General features: G+C 34.9%; 1 protein-coding gene across 2 annotated transcripts in view; it reads right to left on the reverse strand.

Annotated features, from left to right (window-relative positions):
* GLRA3 (glycine receptor alpha 3) overlaps window positions 1–26823 on the reverse strand; it is an 85845-nt gene that overhangs the window by 44878 nt on the left and 14144 nt on the right. For both annotated transcript variants that reach the window (XM_059470959.1, XM_059470960.1), the window contains exons 2-3: window positions 19638–19765; window positions 14359–14426 (exon numbers count right to left, since the gene is read on the reverse strand). In XM_059470959.1, coding sequence (XP_059326942.1) covers window positions 14359–14426; window positions 19638–19765 — 196 coding nt within the window. The remainder of the gene's footprint in view (window positions 1–14358; window positions 14427–19637; window positions 19766–26823) is intronic.

Consider the following 26823-nt stretch of genomic DNA (forward strand, 5'->3'; position numbering starts at 1 on the left):
AAAATTTTAATATGAAAAAGTTCTTACAGATTTTGGAAGAACACTGTTAAGAGTAAACATAAGACACTATAAAAAATTTTGTTCTTGTAGAAATTTTTTTTTTTTGTGAATTAACTATGACACTTGTAATGAAAGCTCATTTTCACTGCCATAGAAGAAAACATTGATAATTTTAATTTTTACTTCTGATATTTTCCATAATAACTGTCTTGGTATCTGAAAAACATGCAATTTGACATGCTTTTTATTGCTGCCTTGATTGGTATAATTAGATAGGATGGCCTTATTTGTGGTAATAACATCTTTCCATTTTAAATTTATTCACTGTTTTTAAGTACAGTGGCTGCATATTAGGTAATCAATTACTTTGTCCAAATTTTCTAGAACCACATGATTCCTCCCTCAGACATCAATGTCTTCATGGATGTGCCTTAGGAAAATGACTTCTTGCAATTTTTGTTCCTAATCTTCCTGTGACTCTTCTGTATAAGGAAAATTATTCGGTTCCACATGCAAACACATGGAAAGCTTTCCTTTCTGGTCCTGCCCGAAGTTACTTGGCTAAACACACTATGGGTAATTAGGATGTCTAGATTTCAGCCGATGAAGGCTGAGGATGAGCAATAAGGCCTGCTCAGTTCCTCTAATCCTAGTCTATATTGCAAATTGTGGGTGCTCCTGCTCCCTCCATTAAGTAGGATGACCCAGATGGATGGGAGGTTTAGGTGACAACTAAGTTGACTCTGATCTCACGAAGATTTAAGAATTAATTGAGCTATTCAGAAAATCTGTTGATGGATTCAAGTGAACAGCTCCTCTGAGCAGTAGATTTTAAGGTGTGTATTAATGTTTTTAATATTTCTAGGGTTTGGGATTCTTTTTGGTAAGTTAAGTTTTAGTGGTTTAGCTTGGTTTTGTTTGTTTCTCATACATTTCAGAACTAGTAGATATCCCAATAGGGGTCCTGTGAAAGGTTTGGTTAAAACTTTATTTTAATTTTACCTAATTCCTTTCAGAGTTTGACTCCAATAACCATCCATCAATATTCATATTGAAGTCAATAGAACTAGAAGTCACTTGGCAAAGAGTTGGCTAAAACTAGTACTTCAACATTGCTACCTGCAATATCAGACCTCTCAGACTTCTTATACACTTAAAATTTACCGTTCAGCAAATACGGTTATACACCACTTCTGCATGTAGCGCTCTCCCTAGGTGTGCCACCTGCTTTCATTCCCTTGGATTCTGAAGTGGTATGGTTTTTGTTAGCATTCTGGCTGGCACAGATGAACATTCCTTGCTTTATTTTCTCCGGGATAAGTCATACCTCATTTGCCACCATTACAAATGATGAAGGATGAGAAGCTACTGCAACTACTTCAGTTCTGTCTTTCCCTTAGATAGAGCATTGGGTCATTTATGGGATGCTTGTTAGCACAGAGCTATCAGACCATCATTCAATCCACAGCTAAAAAAATAATATAGGCAGTAGTTTCTGAGAGAGCTCCTTAATTTTTTCTTTACTTACTCCCTTGTCTTTTTCACAAAGCATTCAAAATGAGTTGAATTCAACAACGTGCTACAATATCTACTTACTTTCCATACCTTTTAGGGATAAAACATTGCAAATGGATGGGTTTGGTTTATTTTAGCATTGATTTATTTTGTTGAGTTTATTATTGGTAGAAATACTGGATTTTACATTCTGTGCTCACTATAATCATCAGAAGTCAAAGGTAGTTAATATCTAGGATGCTTATTCTTAAAAAGATTAATTTACTACTCACATACTGTATAATATTATTTGTCATAGCTCCTACTGCATGTCCTAGAATATTTATTAATTAAAGATTCTATATACTACTCCCATATTTAATGGAAGCTGTGTGTTCCTAATGCATTACACTAAAATCACATTTTGAAACTTGTTCAGTGTAATTGCTTTTTTAAGCTTTAGCTCAGGGGCTTTTAAAATGTTTGCACTTTTAAGCAGTAAGATAAGGGATTAGATGATAAAGGACATGACAATTACGTGAACAAACAACATACACTAAGCCTCTATCTTCATTTGGTGTTTGGCATGTTCTCAGTTGACCAAAGATTCTGGTTTTTTTTCTGCAAGCAAATGATGTGTCCCTGAAGAAGTTTTTGCTCTACAGCAGAAAGTACTTCTTGCTAAGTGAAAAGTTAAGTTTTTCTGAGATTTTTCATTTATTCAAATGAATTTTTGGTACTATATATTCCATTTTGTCATTAATTAATTTTATGTTAGCCCTTTGAAAATGACTGGTTTCAATGAGTGACTGAATGGGCTAATTTTATAATTTTTTACTGAAAATATGCATTTGAAATCACCCTCTGTTTCATCTCCTCAGAGAAATGTAACCAAATTAGATCAAATACAATTTTGAGAATTCCATATTAAATTTCTCTGATGCCTTCCTTTATTTGGTAGACAAATATGACATTGTCTATGATAGGGTAAATAAGGTAAAATAAAAGGTAAAGTTAAACTAGCCCAGAAGCAGAGCCTGCTAACTCCTGTAGTCTAAACACCTGCTCAAGTGGGCCATGAGAAGGAATATATTTGTAACTTAAGCAAACTCAATCAGATATGAGTTGACCTTAAATTTATTGATATGCATGAAATGCACCAAGAGCTCTGTTAGGAATATCCGGTTGATTTAGTGGTTTTACAACGATACCATGGCAACCCATAAAATTTTATGTGTGTTTGTACTGTACCAGTACTGAGGAGAAGGGGAACTATTTGTTTGTCTACCCAAAGGCATCATCTGGTGGCATTTGAAAAGCCCTAAGGTATTTTGCCTTTTGGCTGCTGGTTCAAAAAGATGCATGTCTTCTGCAATCCTGTGATATGTTTCCCTTCCCAGATAACTCAGGGAGTCTTAGGGATTATCAAGGCCACACTAAATACACTTGGACAACTAAATAAAACTTCAACAGACACAAACTCCATTCAGTATCGATTTGCTAACCTGTTCCTTACATGAAGAAATCAACTTTGTGAACAAGTACATGTGGGTCTAGATGAGTAGAAAGGGAGAAAGAAGAAATATACAACTTATGGCCTTCCACTAGGTCCATGATGAACTTCTACCAAAGGGTAGAAATAAAGGTAACTTATTGAAAAGTGAATCCCTATTTTAAAAGATCTCAGAGACTGTAATCTGTAATACTACAGTAATACCGAAACAGTAGTCACAGGCACAAATCTAAAACATTTTCCCTGCATTTTGCTAAGCTTCAAAATTAATTAACCAGTGTAAAATATCAATATATGCAGTAAAAACTTTGTAATATTTATATTTAGTATATATTTTATATACATATATGATATACATTAACAAGACATGCAAATTATGTATTTAGTATAGTCAGTTTTCTGAAACTGTAGAGCAGCCACATTAACAAAAAAAAAAGGAAAAATGTACTGCAAACAAAGGACCTAATAATGGTTGACTAGAAACATCAAATTTTCAGTGTTCTATCCCTTCAATCCTACCAGGAGTTAAGTAGCTAAACCTTCATTCAATTTAAATCTTTTAAAAGAAGATAGAGGAACTAAAAAGAAGATTGTGAGAGATCTGGCATATTGTAGTTTACAATGTTTGTAGATAGAAATCAGGCTAGAAATCTTCTTTAACTAATCCTGTTATGCCAATAAATTAGCTTGCATATGTTCTTATACATTTACATTTTGAAATCCATTAACTGAAAGAGAAACCTAGCGACTGAAAGATCTGGCACTGCTTATTTTTTAAAGCAAGAGAATAAATTCAGATTCTCCAAGAGTGCTTTCGAAGATTATTGTTTTATCATCAAAAACAGATAAACAAGAAATAATGTATACCTACTTTTTTCAGTTATGTGTGTTCAATACATTTGTTTATCATTCACCTTCAATATCTTAATGGTTGTAAGAAAGTTTTAGGTTAGTATTTATTCAGACTGCCTCAGTTTCCAATGAGAAATGCCTTGAGGAGGTGGCTGCCTGGTTTGTTTTTGTTTTTTTTTTTTTTTTATGGGAAAGAAGTATATGGGACTAAATTTCCTCATAGGAAAAAATTAGATTTTAAGCCTAGAGGCTTGCAAGTTGGGATCTTTCTGAACTCTGGAGAAGTCTGCAGCTTGTTTGAGCTGAGGTAAAGTTAATTTACTTCACAGTGGCTGTTACTGGGCTATGTTTTGATATGTGCTCAGCACAAGGTTGATAATATAGACGTCTTCTGTTATTGCTGAGAAATGCTCTAACAGAGCCGAAGCTTTTTTTGGTGTTTTTGTTGTTTTGTTTTGTTTTGTTTTGTTTTGTTTTTTGTTTGTGTTTGTTTTATTTTGGGGTTTTTGTTTTGTTTTGTTTTATTTTGGGTTTTTCCAACTGCTGTGCTGGTGAAGAGACTGGGAATGTGTTGGAAATAGGGAAGAGACAGAGCTGGCACAGCTAACACCCACTGACTGAGGCAATATACCCAACAGGACCATATGGCGCCGTGCTCAGTATATATTGGGGGTGAGAAATGGGTAGAGGGGCAAGAAGGAGGAGGGGCATATTTGGAGTGATTGTGTTTGTCTTGACAAGTAACTGCTATGTGTGATGGAGCTCTGCTTTCCTGGGAATGGCTGAACACCTGCTTGCCCATGGGAAGCAGTAAATTCATTCCTTGTTTTTCTTTCCTTGTGTGTGCAGCTTTTGCTTTCCCTATTAAACTGTACTTATCTCAGCCCACGAGTCCTCTGACTTTTACCCTCCCAATTAATTCTCTCCCTGATCCCATTGGTGGAGGAATAAGAGAGAGGCTGTGTGGTTCTCATTTGCTGGCTGGGGTTAAATCATGACGAGGGATTTTTGTTGGCTTGGCAGTGCTTTTCAGCCCTGGATGAAATTGCTGAGAATTTGAAAGCCTCAGCAAGCTGGAGCACTAGAGGCATAGGAGCAGAGAAGCCTGTGAGTTGGGATTACCTGCAATTTGGAGAGAGGGAGGAAAGTGTTAATCATCTGTAGATCTCTGCCTAGAGACACTTGTCTGATGAATCTAAACAGCAGAGTAGCACTCCCTGGGTTAATTAGAAAAAGGGTCAAAGGAAGTGCTTAGGAGTGAGAGAAGACAGAAACCAATTTCTGTGCTGAAGGAGATGGCTACTGCTGCTGCTGAGGCCCACATAGTATGTCTGAGATTCTGAAGTCATAAGGGTTACTTTGTGCAAAAAGAAATCAAACTACTTGAGAGATCATGAAGTTTTTTTATTTTTTAAAATTGGTATTAGGCTTTAGAAGGATTTGGAGGGGGGAGGAAGAGGTCTAACACTACTGATGTAATGGCAGCAATGACATAGGGAGTGGCATGTCAGTAGAAAATGCATATCATACCACACCTTGCTGTGATCATATTGACTTTTAAAGAAAATTAAAGTCTCATTCACAGACTCATAATACTTCTTCTGCTAGATTTTAACAGCCATAATTAATAGCATGCTGTGTATTGTCTATAGAAAAAAAAGAATCTGGTACATAAAAACCAGATTCTTAAAAGCACTTTTGATGAATTGTATAATTTTACTGTTTAATTTTAAAATATTATAAAATGGTTTCAACTTTGTTTTTAATATATGGTTTACAATATATCTTTGCAGTATAGGTATGGTGCATAGAAGTCTGAGCATACAGATCTTTTATGTTGAGTGATTACTTTGGCTGCTGTAATTAAAAAATCACACCCAGCATACACACACCCAGAGTGCAGAAAGTACCAAGTGTTCAGAGTAGAATAAAGACAGGGTGAGAGAATAGAGTTTTTAACTGATGCTAAAATGAGGCTTTGAAATTTGTTCAAATCAAGAATTTCAAGGTCATGTAGAATGTTAGTACTGAGAACTTTTCCAGGGCATATTTATTAGACTCAAGAACAGAAATTAGGGACAAAGGTGACAGTCTGAAAATCCTTTACTTTCTTAATTCAGGTTCATTCAACAAATATTCTAAAGTCCACTGCAGCTCTTGTTACTATAAACAGAGTTAGTAAATTGCAAGTTCATGCAAAACTGAGGGAGACAGGCTACAGTCATACAGTGATGGATGGGGATTTATGGACTTAACTCCTATTAGCATTATTGGGAGTTAAGGATAAAATCCACATATATCATGATGAGATTAATATCCATTGCTTAAATGCACATAAGGACGCCGCTACACTAAAGATATTTTTAAAACTATTACTTTTGACCTATTCCTTTGATTTAACTATTTTAAATAATGTTTTTACACTGATATCTGTGTTCTGATTTTAGAAATCATCACAAATGTTGCATAATCATAAGCCCAAGGGAGTTAATCTTTCGTGATTACAACAAAATAAGAAACTTCATTAAGAGCATACCTCATATGATGTGAACAGAGCTATGTAGTGATGCCACAATCTTACTTTCACAGATGCTAAGATTTTCTACAATAGTGACTGAGTAGAACTCAGCTTGCAAATTAGATATTTTCACATCTTTTTCTGGATAATGCTGCAATTGCTGTATCAGGATGTAGATTTTTAGGAACAGCCTATCTGACTACAGCCTTCAAACAGATTGAAAAGACTAATATAATAATGTGGAAGACTAATATAATAATCTGGAAGTAGTAAGAAGATACTGGGAGGGAAGGGAGTAATGCCACATGATTTCATAGTGCATAGTGCACAGTGCTGTACAAGTAATGGTTTTCCCTTTAAGTGAAAAAGAGCAGTCAGAGGAAGAGGAATCAGTGTAAACAAACATAGATAAGAGGAAATAAGAGGTGTGAACTGTTTCCCAGCTTTGCTAGAAGATTAAATCACTTTAGGTAAACAAAGGATATAAAAATTTAACCAAAGGCTGTCTCCCTTGGAATGAGAAGATAACGATTCTGGAAGAACCTTTGATAAGTTTGTAAAGAAACCATTTTGGTTTTAGGAAGCGTTAGAACAGGTGATGAGTAGTATTTAAAGCAGCACTGTATGCAGTAGCAGGGGCTTGAGCTGATGATGTAGGAGGTCACTTCAGGTCTTCTGTAGCTAATGATTGCACTAAGGGCTATGGGGTAGTAGAAAGCTTTGTGCCTATAAGCTGAGCTGTTCAGCTTTCTGTATTATACAGTGTTTTTCAAATTCTTTAGGAATGCTTATTAAAATGCATCAGAAAAGGATAGATTTGTATGTCTGGATGAGCTGATTATAACACCTGCACTGGTAAATATTTACCTATTTTAGATAAACCAGAACAATTACTTCCAGCTTAGAGTAGTAAGTCAACTGTAGGTTTGGATTCAGTTTTTTCTTCAAATGAGGCAAAAAATATTTGAGGCTAGGCTTCCATTAATGTAAACAAGAATTAAAAAACATGTGACCCAGTGCACAAGCAGCAAGGCTACTACTGCTACCATTTCCCTAGACCTAAGAAACAATCTCTGACTAATGGGTTTTGTTTTCAGAACTTGTTTATACCTGAAGTTGGTATAGGTAATTGTATACCTGATTTGACATTTCTTCCAGGACCAGGAAGTCAAAGCATGAGATATTGTATGCATTTGGTAGTAGTCTAGAGAGATTTTCTGGATATATCAGCAAATCAGATACTTGACTCTCACGGTTCTATGCACAGCTTCAAATGGAACTCATTCTTAACCAGCTTCTCTGAAAACAAGTCCTCAACACCTGTTAGTGATGTGCAATACAGCACATCAACCTTGATCCACTCTTGCAATGCAATGCCACGTCACACCTTGCAACTTGTTGAGACATTTGGAACACGGCTCTGATACCTTTGCCTCATATTTTCTTGTCCCTCTTCACTTTGTTATACTGTTGTAAAGCCGGCCAGTGTTTTACATGATATCTTCCACTACAATTTCCAGGGAATTCAAAAATTCCCAGCTAAAAAGTTATCCTAAACTAAAAGTTCCAGAGCAGAAGTGTACATAAAAATGCTTTCCATTTCTGCTTGGAAAATCAGTGGGTATAGGTGTTGGGGAGGATGTAACAGAAAAGCCTTATAAATGTGATTGCCTGGCAAAAGATTTTGAGAATATAGAAACTATAAGCGAGATTGAAATGAAAGCAAGTTTTGAGATCCCTCAGTTACTGAACAACTGGAAAACAATGGTGTGGCCAGCTGAAGGTAATCCCCTCTTGATGAAACAACACCCTCTGCTTGCAGGCAGGTCCAAGGGTCAGAGCAGACCCTGCAGCTTGGCAGAAGGGGCCCAAAGAGTAACATTTAGGGTTTAAAATGTAACACAGTATGGTAATGTAGTGACTCTTATAGGTTGTATGGAAATGTTATAGGGTATGCATGCTGTAGTAGATCGGTTCATGAGAATCTGAATATTCAACACTGAAGATGATTTATTGTATTGTAATGGGAACGTTGCTTTTTTTTCACTCTTTTCTCGCTCACTTCTTCGTCTTCTCCTCTGCACTTCTTCACCCCCTCCTTTCTACATGCTCTCCGCTCTTAAACCTTTGTCTTTAACTCTCTTATGCTTTAAGCCTCTCATCTCTCGAGCCGCTCCGAGCTGGGGCTGCAGCTCCCAGCAGGGCCCTGCACCCACGCCCTTTGCAATAAACTGATAGTTCCACGACCTGGCTGCAGAGATTTCTCGTCTCCGTCCGTGCCAACCATGCATGACCCCCGTCACTCCTACAGATGCTCTTACATATAGGAATTCCTTTTTACATTTGAAAAAAAAAATATGCTATTTGTTTGCTAACATGGAATAGTTGCTGAATCTCAGAAGGGTGATATGATCTCTCTGCTTAGAATCCAGGTTCAGCAGCAGGATTTGCCTGGATTACTCTGGACATGTAACAAACTGGACAGCTGTAGACCCACTAGAATTTGTAAAATCTGTCTACTTGTGACTCTGTAAGCCAGGATCAGGGTGGCAGTGGCCAGTGTATGAAAAAAACTAAAGGATGTTATATAATCTGATGCCCAAACTTGCACAAGAACAATCCATTTTTCTGTGCCATGATAGAAGAGAGTTGATTGTCAAACAGAGACCTTTTTTATTTTTTTAAATTCTGGAACTGTAAAGTGGCCATTATTGAGAGGCCTTGCTTTCACTCATCTGAGATACAAAGCATAGGTGTTTCTTCTTCACACTTCAGTATTAACTCATTGCTATAAATACTGGACAGATTTTTCAGTGTATTTTCAGTAAAGAAAGGCATCTATTTCTTTGTGTTTGAGATATCAGCCTAAATTATTCATTTGAGGAAAAATGTTTGATGAAGCTCTTTAGCATTGAGGTTTGTAATGTGTACAAGGGCACTCTTCTTCCAAGCAATCTAGTGAAAGACAACCTAGAATAGGTATGATAGAACAAAATCAGGAATGCTTATCGAAGAAAGATGAAGCTACAGAAATTAAAGAGCTGTGGCACATGAAAGGACCATAATTATGTTGGCTTAAAAATGTGTTGGTGTGGTTTAAAAGCATATTTTATTTGCAAATGCAAGATGATCTCATTAGTGGGGGGAGTAGAGAAAGATCTATAACGTGCTTCCTATCAACATTAAATTCTTTTCAGACTGAATAAAAAAATACCCCTGAGCAAAAACATGGTAAGGACAAATAAGAGACATGACTTTCAATTGTTAATTGAGATTAATTACGAGTGTTAGACTATAATTAAATTAGTTAATTCAGCGTTAATTGTCTGCACTGTTGTTATTTTCCATCACATCTCTCTGTGAGCGTCCCCTACAATGCATTTTAAGCACATGCATTATGCTAAGCGTATTAACACACCCTGAGTCAAAATTGCTGTAAATCTGCATTAAGGTCAGTGTTGTACCTAACCTTTAAAACTCAGAAAACCTTGACCAAGTTTATCAGTCACATTTCCTAGAATTAAAGCAGATATTTTGGTATGGCCTACTATGTACCCAATAGACTAATTGTTTTGTGTATTCAGTATTCTGACTCTGAACATTTGCAGCTGAAAATGTTGGCACTGATATTATTTTGACCTTGTGTGACTGAATAATCTCTTTTCTTATGTTTTGGTAATTACCAACAATATATATGACTCTGCTCTTAATGATCACAAAAATCTTTTATCTTTAGGAGATACAGTGTGAATACAAGCTGAGTGCAGCTTGAGCTAGAAAAACTATCTAAGGAAATTTTTAGGGTATTGTGATAAAAGCTGAAATTTAAGTTCCACTGCACCAGTAAGAAAAGTATTGGCTTTCCTGTGGGAAATAGTTCCTGTACTGCCAATATATATTTAATTTACGTGATCAAGCAATCCAACCAATTTGTCAGATTTTTAATGTTATGTGTGCTTAGGTGTTTACTATTTATCTCCAATGAAAAACTTCACATGTTAATTTGTATTAAATATGTTACGTTAATTTCATTATAATGAAATAGTAGTTTTATTCTGTGTTTTCACAATTTTTTAATCTTTTACTCTTCCAGATTTCTAAATTCTTCTGTATAAAAAGCCCAGAATAACAGCAACATGTAAAATATGAAACACTGGTCCTAGGTTTTCCTTTATATGTGTGAAGAAATAGGAGATTTTCTTGACTAGAGGATGAGTGTGAAATTCTTACTTTGTGAATATCATTGAGACATGCACTGATCTAGTGCTACCATTCAGTTTGATAACACAGAAAAATTGGTGAGGCTGGATCCTAAATGGTGCCAATGATAAAAGTTTGTTTTAGGGTGTTTTCAATTATGCAATTTATTTTTTTTTGCCTGCCTCAGAGCATACATGACATAAATGAAACTTCTCATATGATCACTTAAAATCACTTAGGTCCAACTCAGCTTGCTAGAAACAGGTGGCATTCTTTTCCCTCCTCTGAACCATCTGATCTGTATTTTGAGACAAAGAAATGGAATGGAATATGAAAAAACAAGGAAGTGGTGGAAGGAAGTGGCAGAAGGAAGTGGCGGAAGGAAGGAAGTGGTGGAAGGAAGGGAGGAAGTGGCGGAAGGAAGGAAGGAAGTGGCAGAAGGAAGGAAGTGGCGGAAGGAAGTGGCGGAAGTGGCGGAAGGGAAAGAAAGAAAGAAAGAAAGAAAGAAAGAAAGAAAGAAAGAAAGAAAGAAAGAAAGAAAGAAAGAAAGAAAGAAAGAAAGAAAGAAAGAAAGAAAGAAAGAAAGAAAGAAAGAAAGAAAGAAAGAAAGAAAGAAAGAAAGAAAGAAAGAAAGAAAGAAAGAAAGAAAGAAGAAGAAAGAAAGAAAGAAAGAAAGAAAGAAAGAAAGAGAAAGAAAGAAAGAAAGAAAGAAAAAGAAAGAAAGAAAGAAAAGAAAGAAAGAAAGAAAGAAAGAAAGAAAGAAAGAAAGAAAGAAAGAAAGAAAGAAAGAAAGAAAGAAAGAAAGAAAGAAAGAAAGAAAGAAAGCAAAGAAAGAAAGAAAGAAAGAAAGAAAGAAAGAAAGAAAGAAAGAAAGAAAGAAAGAAAGAAAGAAAGAACAAGAAAGAAAGAAAGAAAGAAAGAAAGAAAGAAAGAAAGAAAGAAAGAAAGAAAGAAAGAAGAAAGAAAGAAAGAAAGAAAGAAAGAAAGAAAGAAAGAAAGAAAGAAAGAAAGAAAGAAAGAAAGAAAGAAAGAAAGAAGACCAGCTTGCAGAGTTGACAATCTGTAAGCCAAATAAAGCTACTTTTTCGGTTTGTCTGCGTCTCCTGAGCTGTTAGAGCAGGTGTAGGTGCGTCAAAGGGAATGTGCTTGCCCGAGAGCCACACACTGCCCTTCCCATTGCCCACTGCCACATCCTGGTCCTTACTGAGAGCTGTTCAGCCCAGCAGTGTGAAATTGGCACCGGGCTACTTTGCAGGTGACGCGGGCTTTCTTAACCCCTTGTTTCTCTGCCTGTTTCCTCTGTTATGCACAGCCGAGGCAGCAGAGGGAGCTCAAAGATTTTGGACATCAGCAAGAGACCCTGGGAGGCCCGGACAGAGAAGCACACTTCCAGGGGTAACCGCAGCGACAGGGAAGGACAGGGCTGGATGTGTTTGGACTCCTTTAAAGCTAGTATGCAACTTTATGTACCCCATTATCAGCTAGTAGTTTTAAATAAAAGGTATCAGTGGCCAGTTTTTATTTTGCACTTGTTGCTTACTTAAGCGGTTCCGTTTGCAGTTTGGAAAAAGAGGTATTTCTGAACAATTTAAAAGTCCTTTTTGAGTCTAAGAATTTGTTCTAATAAGTTAAGACATAGGTACCTGAATTTTAAGGGATACAATAAATTCAATTGATAAAATAGTGAAAATTGAAGACATACTGAACTGCAGTGAATCAACTATAGTTAAAAATTCAGTTTGTGAAATGCAAGATTGCTTTCATTGTCATTTAAAGGCAGAAAGATTTTCCTGTTTTTTAAAAGTTCACCATCAGTATTAGGGAGAAGAAAAGCTAATAAACCACACAATTGAAAGTCCTATCTAGACAAAAGCATTTTTTCTGCAAAGAAATGTTTGAGTCTCTGAGAGGTCATCAGCTGCTGACAATAAGTAGAAGTCTGTTTTGAGCTATGTCAGTGAGTACATTATTAACACAACACAAGCATCACGAAGGTCAAGGTTATACTTAAATGTCCAGTTTCTGAATGCATGAAAATAAGAGAATGAAAAACCTTGTGGTTCTGACCAGGTTTGGTATTTTCTGTAACGCATTACATTACCTGGAACTGTTTGTTACAGACCAGGTCATTGTCTACCTTGACTGTTTCAATGTGCTTTGGAGGTAACACAGAGCAGATTGTAGTTTGATTATAAAATAGAAATATTGTACTAACTTAACTAAGTTGCACTGAAAGGAAATGTTTAAAATTCTCTGGTTTTGGAGAGAAAATCCAATTGAGATGTGAACTTGGTCGTCCTCTTCCCAAACTCAGGACAATTTTTGTGTGTTAACAACTCTAGCTTTGTATATATCCTTTATATAGCAGTTGAGTGGCTAGGTCTTTGAACTTTACTGACCTTGTGGTCTGTCTCCTCTTTTGGACCAGATCCACTCGTCCAGACATTAGGAAGTAGCTATGGAACGCTATTCTAATCATGTGGGTATTGCTTAATCCTCTGATTGAACCTGAATAAATCTCTCTAGATGCCCTGTCAATCTGTTTGGGATTTGCAATCTGGAAATGCCCCCAAATACAAATTAAAGTAATTTTCTATCTGAAAAAAAAAAATCATCTACCTCTCTCAATAACATCCACTACTATGTTCCAAGGTAGGTAAAGAACAGGCAGTTGTTAATACCACTTGAAGATAGGGGGTATAAATATTAGACTATATGAATTTTTCTTTTTGTTTTCCTAACTACAGGCCCTTGGTTCTTGGTTACAGCAGGGTTTTTTGGTAGGTTTTTGTTTGTTTGTGTTGGATTCTTCTTTTTCTTTTCTTGCTATAAGAATTCAATTCTGTCATTCTAAATACATATCCTGACTCCTGAAATTGTTAGGATTTCAGAGTATTTTATATATTTAGATCTTACAAACTCCCACAGTTGTTCTGTCATCTCTCTGTATTTTAACCCACTCTGCCCCAAAATTACTATGAAACTGTTTTTAAAGAGGTGTTTTTAACTTTCTTCAAACAAATGTGAAATGCTTGTAGGGAGAAGGATTGCCAATATCTCCCCACACTGAATTTTAGTGATTATATACTCTAATTTACAAGCATATGTCTCACCTTTTAGTGAGATTATCCTGAGGGTTCTCATCAATTCACAGTTCAATATCTTGTTTTGTTACCTTTACACTCTGACCTCTTCTCCTCATTTTGTTAAAATCTCATCTTTTTGTATTGTATCATCTTTCTTTAGTGGACAAATTTTAAGTATGTACAAAAATATGCAACCATCTTCTTTTTATTCCAAATTTTATATACCAGTTCAAAGTTTTAGTCATTTCTCTTATTTCACTGCAATAACCCTATGGAAGAAGGATTTTAAAAATAAACTATTCATCTCAGTATACACTGTACATGATGAAATTAAAAAATATTATTAACAAAGTTGCTTAATGAATTAGCTCTTTTTGAGGTTAGGAAGGTGGAACATTATTGAAACTAATATCTATCTAATAATTATTTCATTGAAATTGTCAAATAAAACTTCGGTAGAAATCATTAAAAAAAACCTTCTAGCCTTGGCTTTACTTTTACTTGTGTGTGATGGGATAATGATGAAATTTTTGTTAGGAACAAAAATCAATTGCCAAGTTAGGAATTCTCACTTTCCATTCTCAGAAGTGGATTTCTTTCTTCCCTGATTTCCAGCTGAAGCCCTAGCTAGCTTTAGAGCTCATGGAACATATTTCGTTTGAACTTCAAACATTGACTTAGTTAAAATATCTTACCATGGTTGTCTCTGCAATGGATCCAAAGCTGTTTATAAATATATTGCATGTGACATTAACTGGAGGACCTGAAAAAGAGAAAAAAAAAATACCACCAGTCCCTGTTCCAGAATTATTGCTTATTGATTGTTTGTTCAATATGAACCATTGTAAACGATATTTACTGACTTTGGAAGAAATAATGCTACATTCATAAGTAATTTAACACACATTAAACACAATGGTTTCTAATAATTTTCTTTTGAATTTTGTCAAAGGCACACTACCTATCTGACCACGTTTAGCAATTTAAAAAAACCCGCAGAAACAAAGTTCAGTATAGACCTGCACACATGCTTCTATACAAAAAATGAAAAAAAAAACAACAACATCCCATTTGAAATATATATTCAAAATATTTTATGTGTATTTCAGTGAGAATGCATATCACTTCTCACGACAATTAGAGGGGAAAGTGACTTTCTTCACTCAAGGCAGCTTCTACCTTCAATGTTATCTGTCATCACTGGGAAAAGAAATGCATTATTGCTGCTCTTATCTCTACTGCTTACAGGAAAGTAATTTAGATTTTATTCCCATTTCTCTTAAATTCACAAAATGTTTGAGTCAATTTATAACTGAATTCTTTGTTACCATGGGCCCTCAGTCAACTGTTGTTTTGTCTTAAGAATCAATAGTGGCAGAGCAGTCATTATGATAACTGAACAAGGAATTGCCTCTTCATGGAAAAGGGTTTAAAATATTTTCCAGAAGTCACTTTAAAAATGTCATTGTGGAAAAGCATGCTAATTTTTCCAGTATTCCTTATCAATTTCAGTCCGTGTCCAAACCAAGCAAGGTTTTTCCATCTCCAGGTTTTTTTTTGTTACCTTTCTACAATGCAGTATTCTTATATCAATAAACCACTTCAGCGTGGGAGAACCTGGATTCTTTTTGTAGTTGCAAGCAGTCTAACAATGAGAGATCTGTATCTGGAATATGAAGACTGGTCTTATAAACTTTTATGTAATATCTCTTTTTTAGTATCACCAAAGAAAAAAATTCCTCTGCCACTACTGGTGGATTGCAACTAGCAAAATCTAACATCACCAATAAAATTCACATTAAATACTTGAAGAATCAGAATGTCCATTAAAATTTCTCCCAATAGGACAGAACTTGGAACATCCAGCTTTCTTTTCTGAGAGCAAAATTGTTTTGAAGTCCTTTACAACAATTTTAACAAAACACTTAAACACATACTTCAGTCTTTGCAATACACAAGACTACACCTATGGAGCAGAATTCTCAGGTAAGGAGGTAGCACTTGCAGTCACTTTGATACACAGTTAATTATTTAGAGTTGTGGAGTATATCCAGTAGTTCTGAGAATTCAGTAAAAGCTTTACATGCTCAACTCCTGAAAAGAATCAAGGGGAACAGGAAAAGTAGGGACCATGAATGAAGGCAATCACTAAAAACTGTCAGGGAGAAAATTGTATTTCTTGCCCATATTAGTCATTTGTTTGCAAGGCAGCTTTTCTTTCAAACACTTCCATGTTGTAGTACCTGCCATCCTTTCAAATTTGATGTGATACTATCTTGTTTAAAATAGCACTATACTTTAAAATATGCTTGCTTTATCAACATAGTTGCTTTTATTAAGAAAAAGCTCTAAATCACTACAGTGCTGATGCCTAATTTCAAATTACAATAAAACAGTTAATAGGTAGTTAAAAGGGACACAAAAGTAGAAGCTAAAAGTAGCCTCCAAGTGCTTTAGAGTTAACTCAAAGACATTGTGCTGAGAGTAAAAATGAACTTCCCAGAATATGGTCACAAAGAATCACGAATGAGAAGCTGTAAAAGCTGGAAGTCATGTTCCAGCACAGGAATTCAGGCAACTTGAACATAGATTAAAGAGAGACAGAAAAGAAATAGAGCTAAAACTCACTAGAGACAGAAAAGCTAACAATGATCGCTATTCACAAGGCATTAAAAATAGAATCCTGCTAAGATCTGAAAGCTGAAAGAAGATGATTAAGGTATAAAAGTATCCATGGAAGTGAAGAAGGTCAGAGCAGAAAAGCCAAATGAAGTCTTTGTAGCAGCATTTGTCTCCAATTGCTGGCTGTGTCAAATACTAGAGCCATTCTGCTGGAATTTTGTATGAAGACTGTAGAAGACATTTCAGACCAAGTGAACAGGAACAAACTGACTGGCTGAGGTGATATAAATCCAGACACTATAAAAATCTTTGCAGAATTGTGGAAATACAATTCACTGTGAGTCAGTTGTCACCTGTGTCAATTTTGTAATCAGTGGAAATGTCTACCATGTTCTGCAAGCATAGCTTGAACCAAACCCCTCAGATTTCAGAAATGATGGTGGGGGACATGAACTTTAACCCTGCAAATCTTACCTCTGTACCAGCCAAACTAGTAGAAATAATGAGAACTTTTATAAATAAGAGATACAGATTAATATTATATGTAAATACATCACATGAATGAATATATATATATATATATATATATATATATATATTAGGAAGAAAGATGTCAAAAAGTCAAAAAGGATCAAAAATTCTCTGAAAAGCTGCCAGACAAAACCAGCTTAACTAGAAAACACTGGAAAAGGTACACAGTAGGCAGTAAAATGCAAATACACAACTTTGCAAAGATCAAAAGGAGGTAATATTTCTCCATATCTTAGTATGTCACATGGCAATAAAATCAGTAAAATAATCAGCAAATTTAAAGCAAACAAAAAAAAATCTTTTTAATCTTCCAAAAAACAAAGGTTTTATTGCCAGAAGATAATGAAAAGGCCAAATATATAAAAGTTTCCAGAAGGGATCAGGAAACCATATGTAACAAATTTTTTTTTTTTAATTAAGTCCTGGTTTTCAAAGCTTCTAAACTAATGATTGCTGAAAGAATCTTGCCAATATCAGAGCAAGTAATACTTTGCATTTTATATATAATATAAATGCCCAAATTTTTACTTTGATATTTAAATTTTTTACATCTAGGATACATAATTGTTTTCAAATTTAAAAAGCAATTAAGTGTTTTCCATACTTTCCATCTGCAATGGGACACTGAGTCAGAGAAGCACTTTGCTATAGGTTTAATGTAACATTAAAAAAAAAAAATGCAACTGGAACAAAGCTTTTACAATGATGCTGAATTTCCTGGTGTATTCCATAGCTGAATAAACACCATGTCTTCTCTATGATATTTTTTGAACAAGAACTCATATGCAGTATTCCATATCCAAAAGCAGACCACAGAGACAAAATATATAATTTTGTCTTCTTGACCAAGATTAATTATGAATAAAATGGGTAATTAAAAATCTTGTCTGCATAGGAATTTTACTGGAACAAAAAAAGATTTAAAATTAATGTCTGAGTTATCTTTTTAGTACTTACCCTCTTTCTTTGAAGCTATCACTAATTAAAAACCTTTAAAAAGGCATTAAGCCCCAGCACTTGTTGTAGGAGTAATAAAACTAACCAAAAAGTGGGAAAGTCACTTAAGGAGATACTTATTCTTAGTGATAGGTCTGAATCATTCTGGGCAGATCTGTTCAAACTGCATAGCTGTCCAGAAGATTTAGAATGTGCAGTTTTTGAAAAGGAACAACGTCAAATTAGGTTTTGTCTCTTTAAGTCTCAATAGTTACAAAACAAAGCTCTAAATCCTTTGAATTATACTTTCAAGAATTACTGCATTTAATTTTGTAATCTTTAAACTATCTGCCTATTCTTCACTGTTGCCCCATCAGAAGATTGTGATTGGATGCCATCCATGACAAACTATAAAATTCAATCCCCAAATCATATAGAGGTGTGTTTAAAATTCCAGTGCATGTTTATAATTTCCTGAGAAATATCGGCACCACTAACTTAAAAAAGAGCAAAGCATTTCCAGCTGCAGTAAATCCTGGGTAACAAGTTTATATATACACAAGCAACTGTTTATGGTTTGCTGATGAGGAAGTAATCTGACAATCTCTTACATGGTCCTTATGAATCAGACTGAGCAAATTCTGGTAAAACCAGCACATGGCAGTGGCTTTAGAGTCAAAACCACTTAAGTTTCTGGAACTTGGAGATGTCAAAAAATCATAACATTTCTTGCTGAGTGAGAATTAAGATGGAAAGGCAGTGACAGATGACTTAGAGGAGAAAGCACAGCCAGCTTGAAGGAAAGTTTTTGTAGTAAACATGGAGTAAAGCCTTATATGAGGCTTATGTGAAATGTTAGAGCTAAGAGAATCTCTTGGACTCAAGAAGATAGGCATAGAACAAAGCAACTAAGGCAAAGTAAGAATAATATAATTTTTAATCACAATAGGTTTGTTCTTTCAAAACTTTATTTATATTCTGGGTAATTTAAAGACTGATACCTTGTTTAAAAATTCAGTAATATAGTTAAATATGGTCCCACTATAACACTGGATCTCCTTTGTTTTCAGAAAGAAGGATAGTCAAATTTACCCAGACTTCCAAGACTAGAATGGATGGCCTTTGTATGTATGACACTTTCCACATTCATATAAAAATATAGTTTGTGTAATCCTTCATTAAATATTTTAATGTGCCTGGGTCTAGATAATATGCTAAGACTGTCAGGAGAGTGCAGTCATTCCATTTGCAAACTGTTTCAGCCTTTGAAACTGCTTGGTTTTAATTGAATCTCCTTTGTGATAAGTGCATAAAAGGCACATGCCAGGACAAAATTCCATGTATTGAGAACTTAAAATTTCAGTGGAGAACTGGGAACAGAGAAAAGAACAAGAGGAAAGATGGTCCTTTTGGCATTTCAAGGCACAAATGGGGCCCAAGAAAGAGGAATATAATTTCGTGGTAGAATTGGTAACTAAGATAAGCTGTCTTGAGTTTGATGGTCAATGTCATTAACACACTCTTGAGAACCAGACAGATATGAAGATTTGGCCAATCTTTCAAAGAGCTTGCTTTCTGTAGTGTTTCATGCTATGGCAATCCAAGCTGGGAATCTGAATCCATCAGTAAGCATTTCAGGAAATGCAAGAAACTAACAAATTATATCAGATAACTCAAATCTAAGGATATGGTATAGTTACTGAAGGATAAGGTATAGCTACTGAAATGAGCTGCCACACATACAAAAGAAATGCAAAAGAAGGCACTATTTTTTTTTTTTTTGAGGGAATGTACCTCTTAGTTTTCATATTTGTTTCAGAAATTGCATTTTTGTGAGCAGTAATACTGACATACTGAAAACCTGAAAGTTTAGTTGTGAAATTACCTTTGAAATTTGGTCTGATCCTCGCATCATAGCCTGACATCCTCCCCATTAGCTTATCCAGGAAATCGGATGGTGACATTGGCATGCTACGAGATCTTGCACTGTCTGTTTCCTTTGTGGCTACCAAGCTAGCAGTGAGGAAAAACAAACAAATAAACAAAAATTTGTTAGAAGTTTTGTTAGCAAAACTTTGATTTTATTTAGTCAATCATAGTTCATTTTTGTAGCAATTGGAAAACAGGAAAGCTAAGACAGTCTTTCAAGCTAGATAATACTTCAAAAACAGTAGTAGTAAAGAAAGTAAAACAGTAAGTTCTTTCTATATCTGTCATTTCATACATGCATTTTATTATGCTATGCTGCAGTTATAGGTTACTTCTTCCTCAGAACTTCTGAAGATTAATAATACTTTCAGTCAGCAATAATCAATATCATTATGACAGAGTTAAATAATGTCAGCAGCATATGTAGGATGTCCTATTGTGGAGCTTATTCTGAGACTGATCTATTTGAACTGTGTGTGCTGTGAGAGAAGCCTGGATCAGAAGAAAAAAAAAGTACTAAGGAATTTATTAGAATAGGACTACTATCACCAAGTTTTGCTTTATGTTGATAGGTAACTGTAATAAAACAAATCAGTCTCTTGGCAGGTGGTATTTAACATTGTCTTCAAGTGGGTAAAAAACAAAAAACAATAACAAAACAAACAAACAAAAAACCAAAAAACCGAAAAAAACCCAAACCAACCAAAAAAAAAAAAAAAAAAAACAAAACAAACAAAAAACCAAACCCAAAAAAAAATGCAAAACCCTAACAACTTACTGAAGAAACTGTTTTAGGGCAAACTTTTCTTCTCAGGGCCACATGTCAAATGTCATCTCCTATAGCTCCCTCTTCATATGCATGCACAACTCCCACTGACATTCTAAAGTGTGTTCTGCACATGTTAAGAGAGTGCAGTGGTCAGCCATGGGACCCAAAGGAAAAGTTTATGTTTTGTGGAACAACTCTTGAGTGCTGTCCAACACACTGGAAAAATAACAGTCAGAAAATACATAAATTTTGAGTAATATTTGATACACGGTACAATTGAAACTATTTGTGGCTTTTGGAGTCTCAAAAAAGATCAAGACCTTTGAACGGTTGCGCTGAATTCAGGTAAAAAACCCATTACAGAAGGACTTAAACCTCTTTTACTTACCCAATTCATTATCTCCATATCAAATCACTCTTTTAGAACCGCTTAAATATGTTTTTGTTTAGATGTAAACACAGGGAATAATGTAAAGACTTTAGGAATTTTCTGGCTCATAAGAAAACCATGCTAAATTTTGCTTCTAAACAATGGATGGAATATCAAAATGGAAAAATTTCATGCAAGTATGTGTGCATGCATAGGCCATGTGGAGCACAGACTGAGAATGTAATTTCTTTCTTTCGAAGGCTCTTTTACCCAGGATGTTAAAAGTTACAGTTTTATAGACACTTCCATTTAGAAAGTCTGCTAATATTTTTGTCTTCAAGTTTGAAATTTGGATTTATTATCTTAAATAAAAAAAGATTTCATATTAGTGCTTGAGAGTTACAAATTTGGGCACACAGAGTGTGAATACAGAAATCTCTAGAATGCTATTGTTTGCTCATATTTTAATTAAAAATGGAAATTAAGTATTTTGGTTGTAATATTAAAGCAGAAGGTTTAAATTTTATCCTTGATTTAATTGCTTAGCAAGTGTTTATTCCATGCTATGTGTAAGTTGATTGGTATATTCTTAAATTGTTCAAAAATTGTTAAACTATTGGATATTTCTAAATGGTTTTCAATATTTTGGTGTCTCTTTCAGTAAGAAATGTTTCTTTACTCTCTTTCAATAGCTTAGTTTTTTATTTCTTCCCATAGCTGCAGAATGTATTTCCATTTCTGAGAAAGTATTCAACATATTCCTTTTGTAGTTCAGTTTGAAATTATCCTATTGCCACAATTTTCATTATCTATCATTCTGAATGGACCTGATTCCTCACATTATTACAACTTGTAATGATTACTGTTTCTGTAAAACATCACTAATGTCTATAAAGCAAATAAAATACAAGAGCCAGATTACCCTTTGTTGGGTGTTATCTACTTGGAAGGCAGGAGAAGCAAGTTACTGCGTGAATACACTTAGTATATACACTTAAACACTTAGATTTCTTTCTAGTAGTCCTCTGTAAGGAATTTATATTTCTATTCTTTAGGTATATGAAATTTCTATACTATGGCATATGCAATCCTATATTTTTATTCTTAATATACATAAATTATCCAGAACTCAAATATAGAAAGGCCCATTGTTTGCTTGAATGTCATTTGCTGGAAAGGAAGAATTTGTTTCTTTGCTCTTTTTTTACTTCACTGGAATTTTTGTAAACCTTTCTTTGTTGTACTTGTAGCTCTTGCTTTGCCATGGAATAAAGTAATTTGAAATTAGGGTAACTAATGCTAACTGGGAAAAATAGAAATTGCTGTGACTATGGATTTTCTCAAAGTGACATTTATTGTTTCATATGATGGCATCATTAATATTTGCTTTCATAAGTCAGTTTTAAGTCTCAGAGTACCTTGAATAATTCAATGCCTGCTTATGAAAAGAATACATTCAGCATAATTAATACCTTTTGTATAAACAAGCTTTATCTCAAAAGTAATTTGTAATTTGTAGCTAAATATTTCTTCAAGGAATATTTTCCCTTTTACTAAGCTTGGGGTGTAATGAGAAAAAGCTATTTGAATTCTGCAGAATTCTGCCCTTTTGATTTAACTTTTACTGAAAATATGTATTACAAGAATACTATTGGAAAAATAAAACTTTCATCAGTCCAAGCTGCCATGTGGAATATTCATCCAGCTAAAAAAGAGCTAGACTTGATAATGTAGTAAAAGCCAAGTAAAGCGCTGGATTTTAGGAAGGGATTTTCTGTTTCCAGATTAATATAAAAATTTACTCTGCATGGTAAGGGCTCTTCAGTTGTATTGCACGGTGCCTCTGAAAGCTAGGCCTCTGGCTAAGGGGTTAGAGGAGGGTAGACTCCTTTCATGAACCAAGAATTGAGCTCCTTTTAGTGTTAATCATGCACATAACTTTGTCCTCGATACACAACTATTGCATAAGTCCAGGAATGGCTTTGCGTGCCTCCAGAGGGAATTCATTCTGACCTGTCACAGTTCTTTAAAGAATTTGTACATGCATTTTCTAACAGAAAGAATTATAGGAATTTAATATCAGCAAGAATTTTAATATCAGCAAGGTAAAATGGACTTGTGTTTAACATAAAGTCATAATGCAACTTTAAATTACTGGAAAACAAAGCTGTACAGTTTTTTGGAGGTAGAAGCTTCCCATTGCTGAAGTCTTTTATTGGAGAGAGATTATAACCTGACAGTCTTCTGGTCTGTTCATATTTTATGAGGAAAAGTTCCCAACAAGAATGGTCTCCCTGGCAGTGATTCTGAGCTGTTCCTGTGAGCTATTCGCAAATATTACTATCAGTTATAAGGACTTATGCTATTTTCCAATTTCAGACTTAGAAGAGTACTTGACTTCAATTTCCTGGATGCCTCCTGAAAATCTTTAAAATGAAAATTAAGCCTTCAAAAACAATGGAAAAGAAATTTGATAACTGAAGTTGTGGAAAAGAATCAAGAAAAAAATTGAAAATGTCAAGAGATATATTAAAAAATTATTTCTGGCCAGACAAATTCACACCATTAAAACTTACAGTTTTTGTTTCAAATGAGCTGTCACACAACACCAGACAAGATCAGAAAATGAGAATCACAAGGACTATAATTACTCCTGTCTCTGTCTGTTCTGTCCATTAACCTTTTTTTTGACAAAAATCTGAGAACAGATGAGTTTTGCATCAAATGAGTTTTGTCAAGTTGGAATTTCAATCACTGACATAGTAAACTCTCCTAAATCACAGGTGCTTTACCTACAAAGAGTCATATTTGAATCAGAAACTGTTAGGTCAAGCTGAAGATATTTCAAGTGGGATATAAATGTTAGAGAGAAGAAGCAGCCTGACACAAGCTAGAGGCAGCTTCTCTAGATCAGCTACCACATCCTAAATTTGAGAAAGCAAGCTGCTGATAAGAATGTCATTCAGCAATGCCATCTACAATCTGAAAAGAAAATGCAAAGCAATTGATGGTTTAAAACTAAGAAATGCAAGAAGAATTGACAGAGACATAAATTCTGATGATGTGAAGAAAACAACCCCTTTCCTGAAGTCAGCCCCTTTAAGTAGGAGTTTAAAACAATTAGAGCGAGGATATTAAGAGATGTGTGAACTGTGAACATGAGAAAGCAATGAAGAAAGATTCAGAATTCCTGAAACAACTCAGCACTGTTGTGGTGAAGTTCTCACTGTGCTGCTGTGTTATCCAAGGGTGTGGAAAGATTGAAAGAGTGAGTAGAAGCATGAAGGTCACTTATTATTTTATGCGATATTAATGAGACCAGTTCTGGGATGTTGCATCAAATTCCACATCTGAGTTTTAAAAGGACATTAAAGCAGTTGGAAAGGTACTGAAAAGCCATGACCTGAGAGTTAGGGAAATTTGCTTCAAGTAAGAGACTTTAGAAGCTTAATCTTCTGTGTTTATCAAAAAAGAAGAGTGAAAAAAAAATAGCTTGATTGAAGTGCATAAATATCTCAAGACAGCAGAAAATGCTGGACATTTATCTAAAGAATAAAAGCAGAAGAAAAATCAATGAGAGTTGGACAAATTCAAATGGGAATTTGGACACACAATTTAATAACAGAAGATCTGATTGAACCAACTAAGACAATACATCTTTCTGGATGAAAAAAATTAATAAAATATAAGGTATTGTTCTTCATATATGGCTAGGTTGGTGAAAAGGAATAATGTATAGAAAAGCAGGCTAAATTAAAATTAAACATTACAAATCTCATGCAGAAATCTTCAGACTGTCAAAAGGCATTTGATTGATTTGACTGAAGGAAGGGAAGCAATGGGCATTGTTCCAAGTGTGAAATGATGTCTTCTCAGGGTCCTTCTACACAAGGGCTGGGTGGCAGGCTTGCAGTTGCTGTAATGAGGTCTGAAAGTTACAGCTGTAATGTTGGCTCATCTTGCTCAATTCCTTTCACAGCTGGGTATTTGACTTACTAAGCAGTTGTATGAGCATCAGCTCCTTGCACAGTAGGAACTTGAGCTCTGGAATGGAAAGTGCACTTGAGCTGCCCATAAGCAGCAAGCAGTTTAAAGAATCAGAGGTTGACCACAACTAGGAAAAAGGGAGGCAAATATTCTGTCTATGACATGCACCTGCAAGGAATAAAGAATTGTAAGCTAAATGACAACGTTGTCATGAAAGCAAATGGATGTGAAGTTGCCAGGAATAAATTTAGATCAAAATTAAAAGACTTTCAACCACTGAAACATTTTAGTTATGGAATAGTATAACACTTTGAGCAGAGATAGATAGCCTTGTGTGTTTCAAGATGGAGCTAGACCTTAGGATAGTGTGACATGTATGACTGTGATTGCAGGTGATGGGATTCAGCTATTTTTAATCCTCTCCTGAGAATATGTTTGCATTATGATTGATTCTTTTATGTTTTTAAATTATTTGCTGATACAGAAGTCTGAAAAAAGTATGGTTAACACAGCTATACAGCCAGAGCACCAAAATCTACAGAATTTAAATGGGAGGTCTCATCTATCAGCTTGCAATTTACCTACCAAGATAAGGCATGGGTCATGATAAGATAAAGCATGGGTCATGAATCTGTGCTCCTGAATTGTCTATTTAAAGTAGGAATGTTTGTGAGAGAACATCTTTCTCTTCTCTTCCTCCAAAAGAAAACTATAGGAAAAAACTCTTCAAAGGGCATGTACAATTCCCACAAATGTTTCCTTCTCGAAAACATTTAAGGCTGAAAAGCATCAGATAATCAGATTGCTTTCCCATGTCTTTTTTTTTCCTGAAGAACTACTGTGTTCTACCTGTAAGTTGTGTCTATCTATCCTAACCCTCTGCACATTTTTACAAAAGCACAAACAAGGAAAAGAAACTTTACATATGAAAGTGCTTTATACAAGCTTTATTTTAAAAGGCATATTTTCAAATGTGATTTCAGGCCTACTACCTTTGAGACTTATCATTCTTGTACTGCAGAAAGTGCTGGTTTTTACTGATTTCCTTCATTTAAACATTCATCTTCAAGGTAGGGTATTAAAAATTGTTTTCAGTGTGTGGTTTCAGCCTTAAAAATACATATATTTTTTGTGAAAATACTGAAGAAAAATGGTGATGGAGTACTATCAGCATTTCTATAAAAAAGATTGTGTCACTCCAGAGGGGCTTAATAAGACAAAAGGGAAGGAAGAAATTACATCTTACACCATTTGCTGAGTCTTCTCATTTTGCTGCTGCTACAAGGAGGTGACAGGCAGAGAAAGAATATGGTGTGCTGTAATTATACCTTCCTGGAAACTTCCTAGAGAGGTGTTTCCAAGTCCAATTTAGGACAATCTGCTCATTTATCCAAATTAGCTCTGAGTAGTGTCCAGAGTCTCACAGACTTTCTTTTGAACTCAATTGATACAAATTATCTTTGAATTATTTGGTAAGTTCATTTTCTCCCTTCCATAGGTAAACTACTGATGCATTTTTTCTTGAAAAAATGTTTTCTCACATTAACACTAAGTTACTGTCACATTTGTCCTGGGAATTCATTTAATCTCATCATAAATTACTAATTTTGTCTCAAACACAATCCATTTAAGTCTTTCAGAGAGGCTGAAGTTTTGCATTTCATTTTGCAATGTGTACTACAGTGCCACTACGTGCATTGTGATGGTCCAGTAGGTCTTTCATTTCATTATTTAACTTATTCTCTCAGACAGCAAGTGTGGCCAAACCCCTGGAGCAACTGGATGTTGTGTTTGTGGTCCATTCTCTCCAGCTGATGTTTGAATGTTTTAATGCACTTCATATGAAAATACTTTCCAGAGAAGTTCAAAGAAATTAATTACACCCTTAGAAGGAAAGCAAAAACTGCAGCCAATATGCATTTAATTGCATCTCACATACATTGCTACACAAAAGCATTTCAGTAAATTATTCTAGTGGTACTTATTCCCTGATTCACCAGCAATGGTTAGGAGAAT

This window comes from Ammospiza nelsoni, chromosome 4 (genome assembly GCF_027579445.1).
Source record: "Ammospiza nelsoni isolate bAmmNel1 chromosome 4, bAmmNel1.pri, whole genome shotgun sequence".
Lineage (NCBI taxonomy): Eukaryota > Metazoa > Chordata > Aves > Passeriformes > Passerellidae > Ammospiza > Ammospiza nelsoni.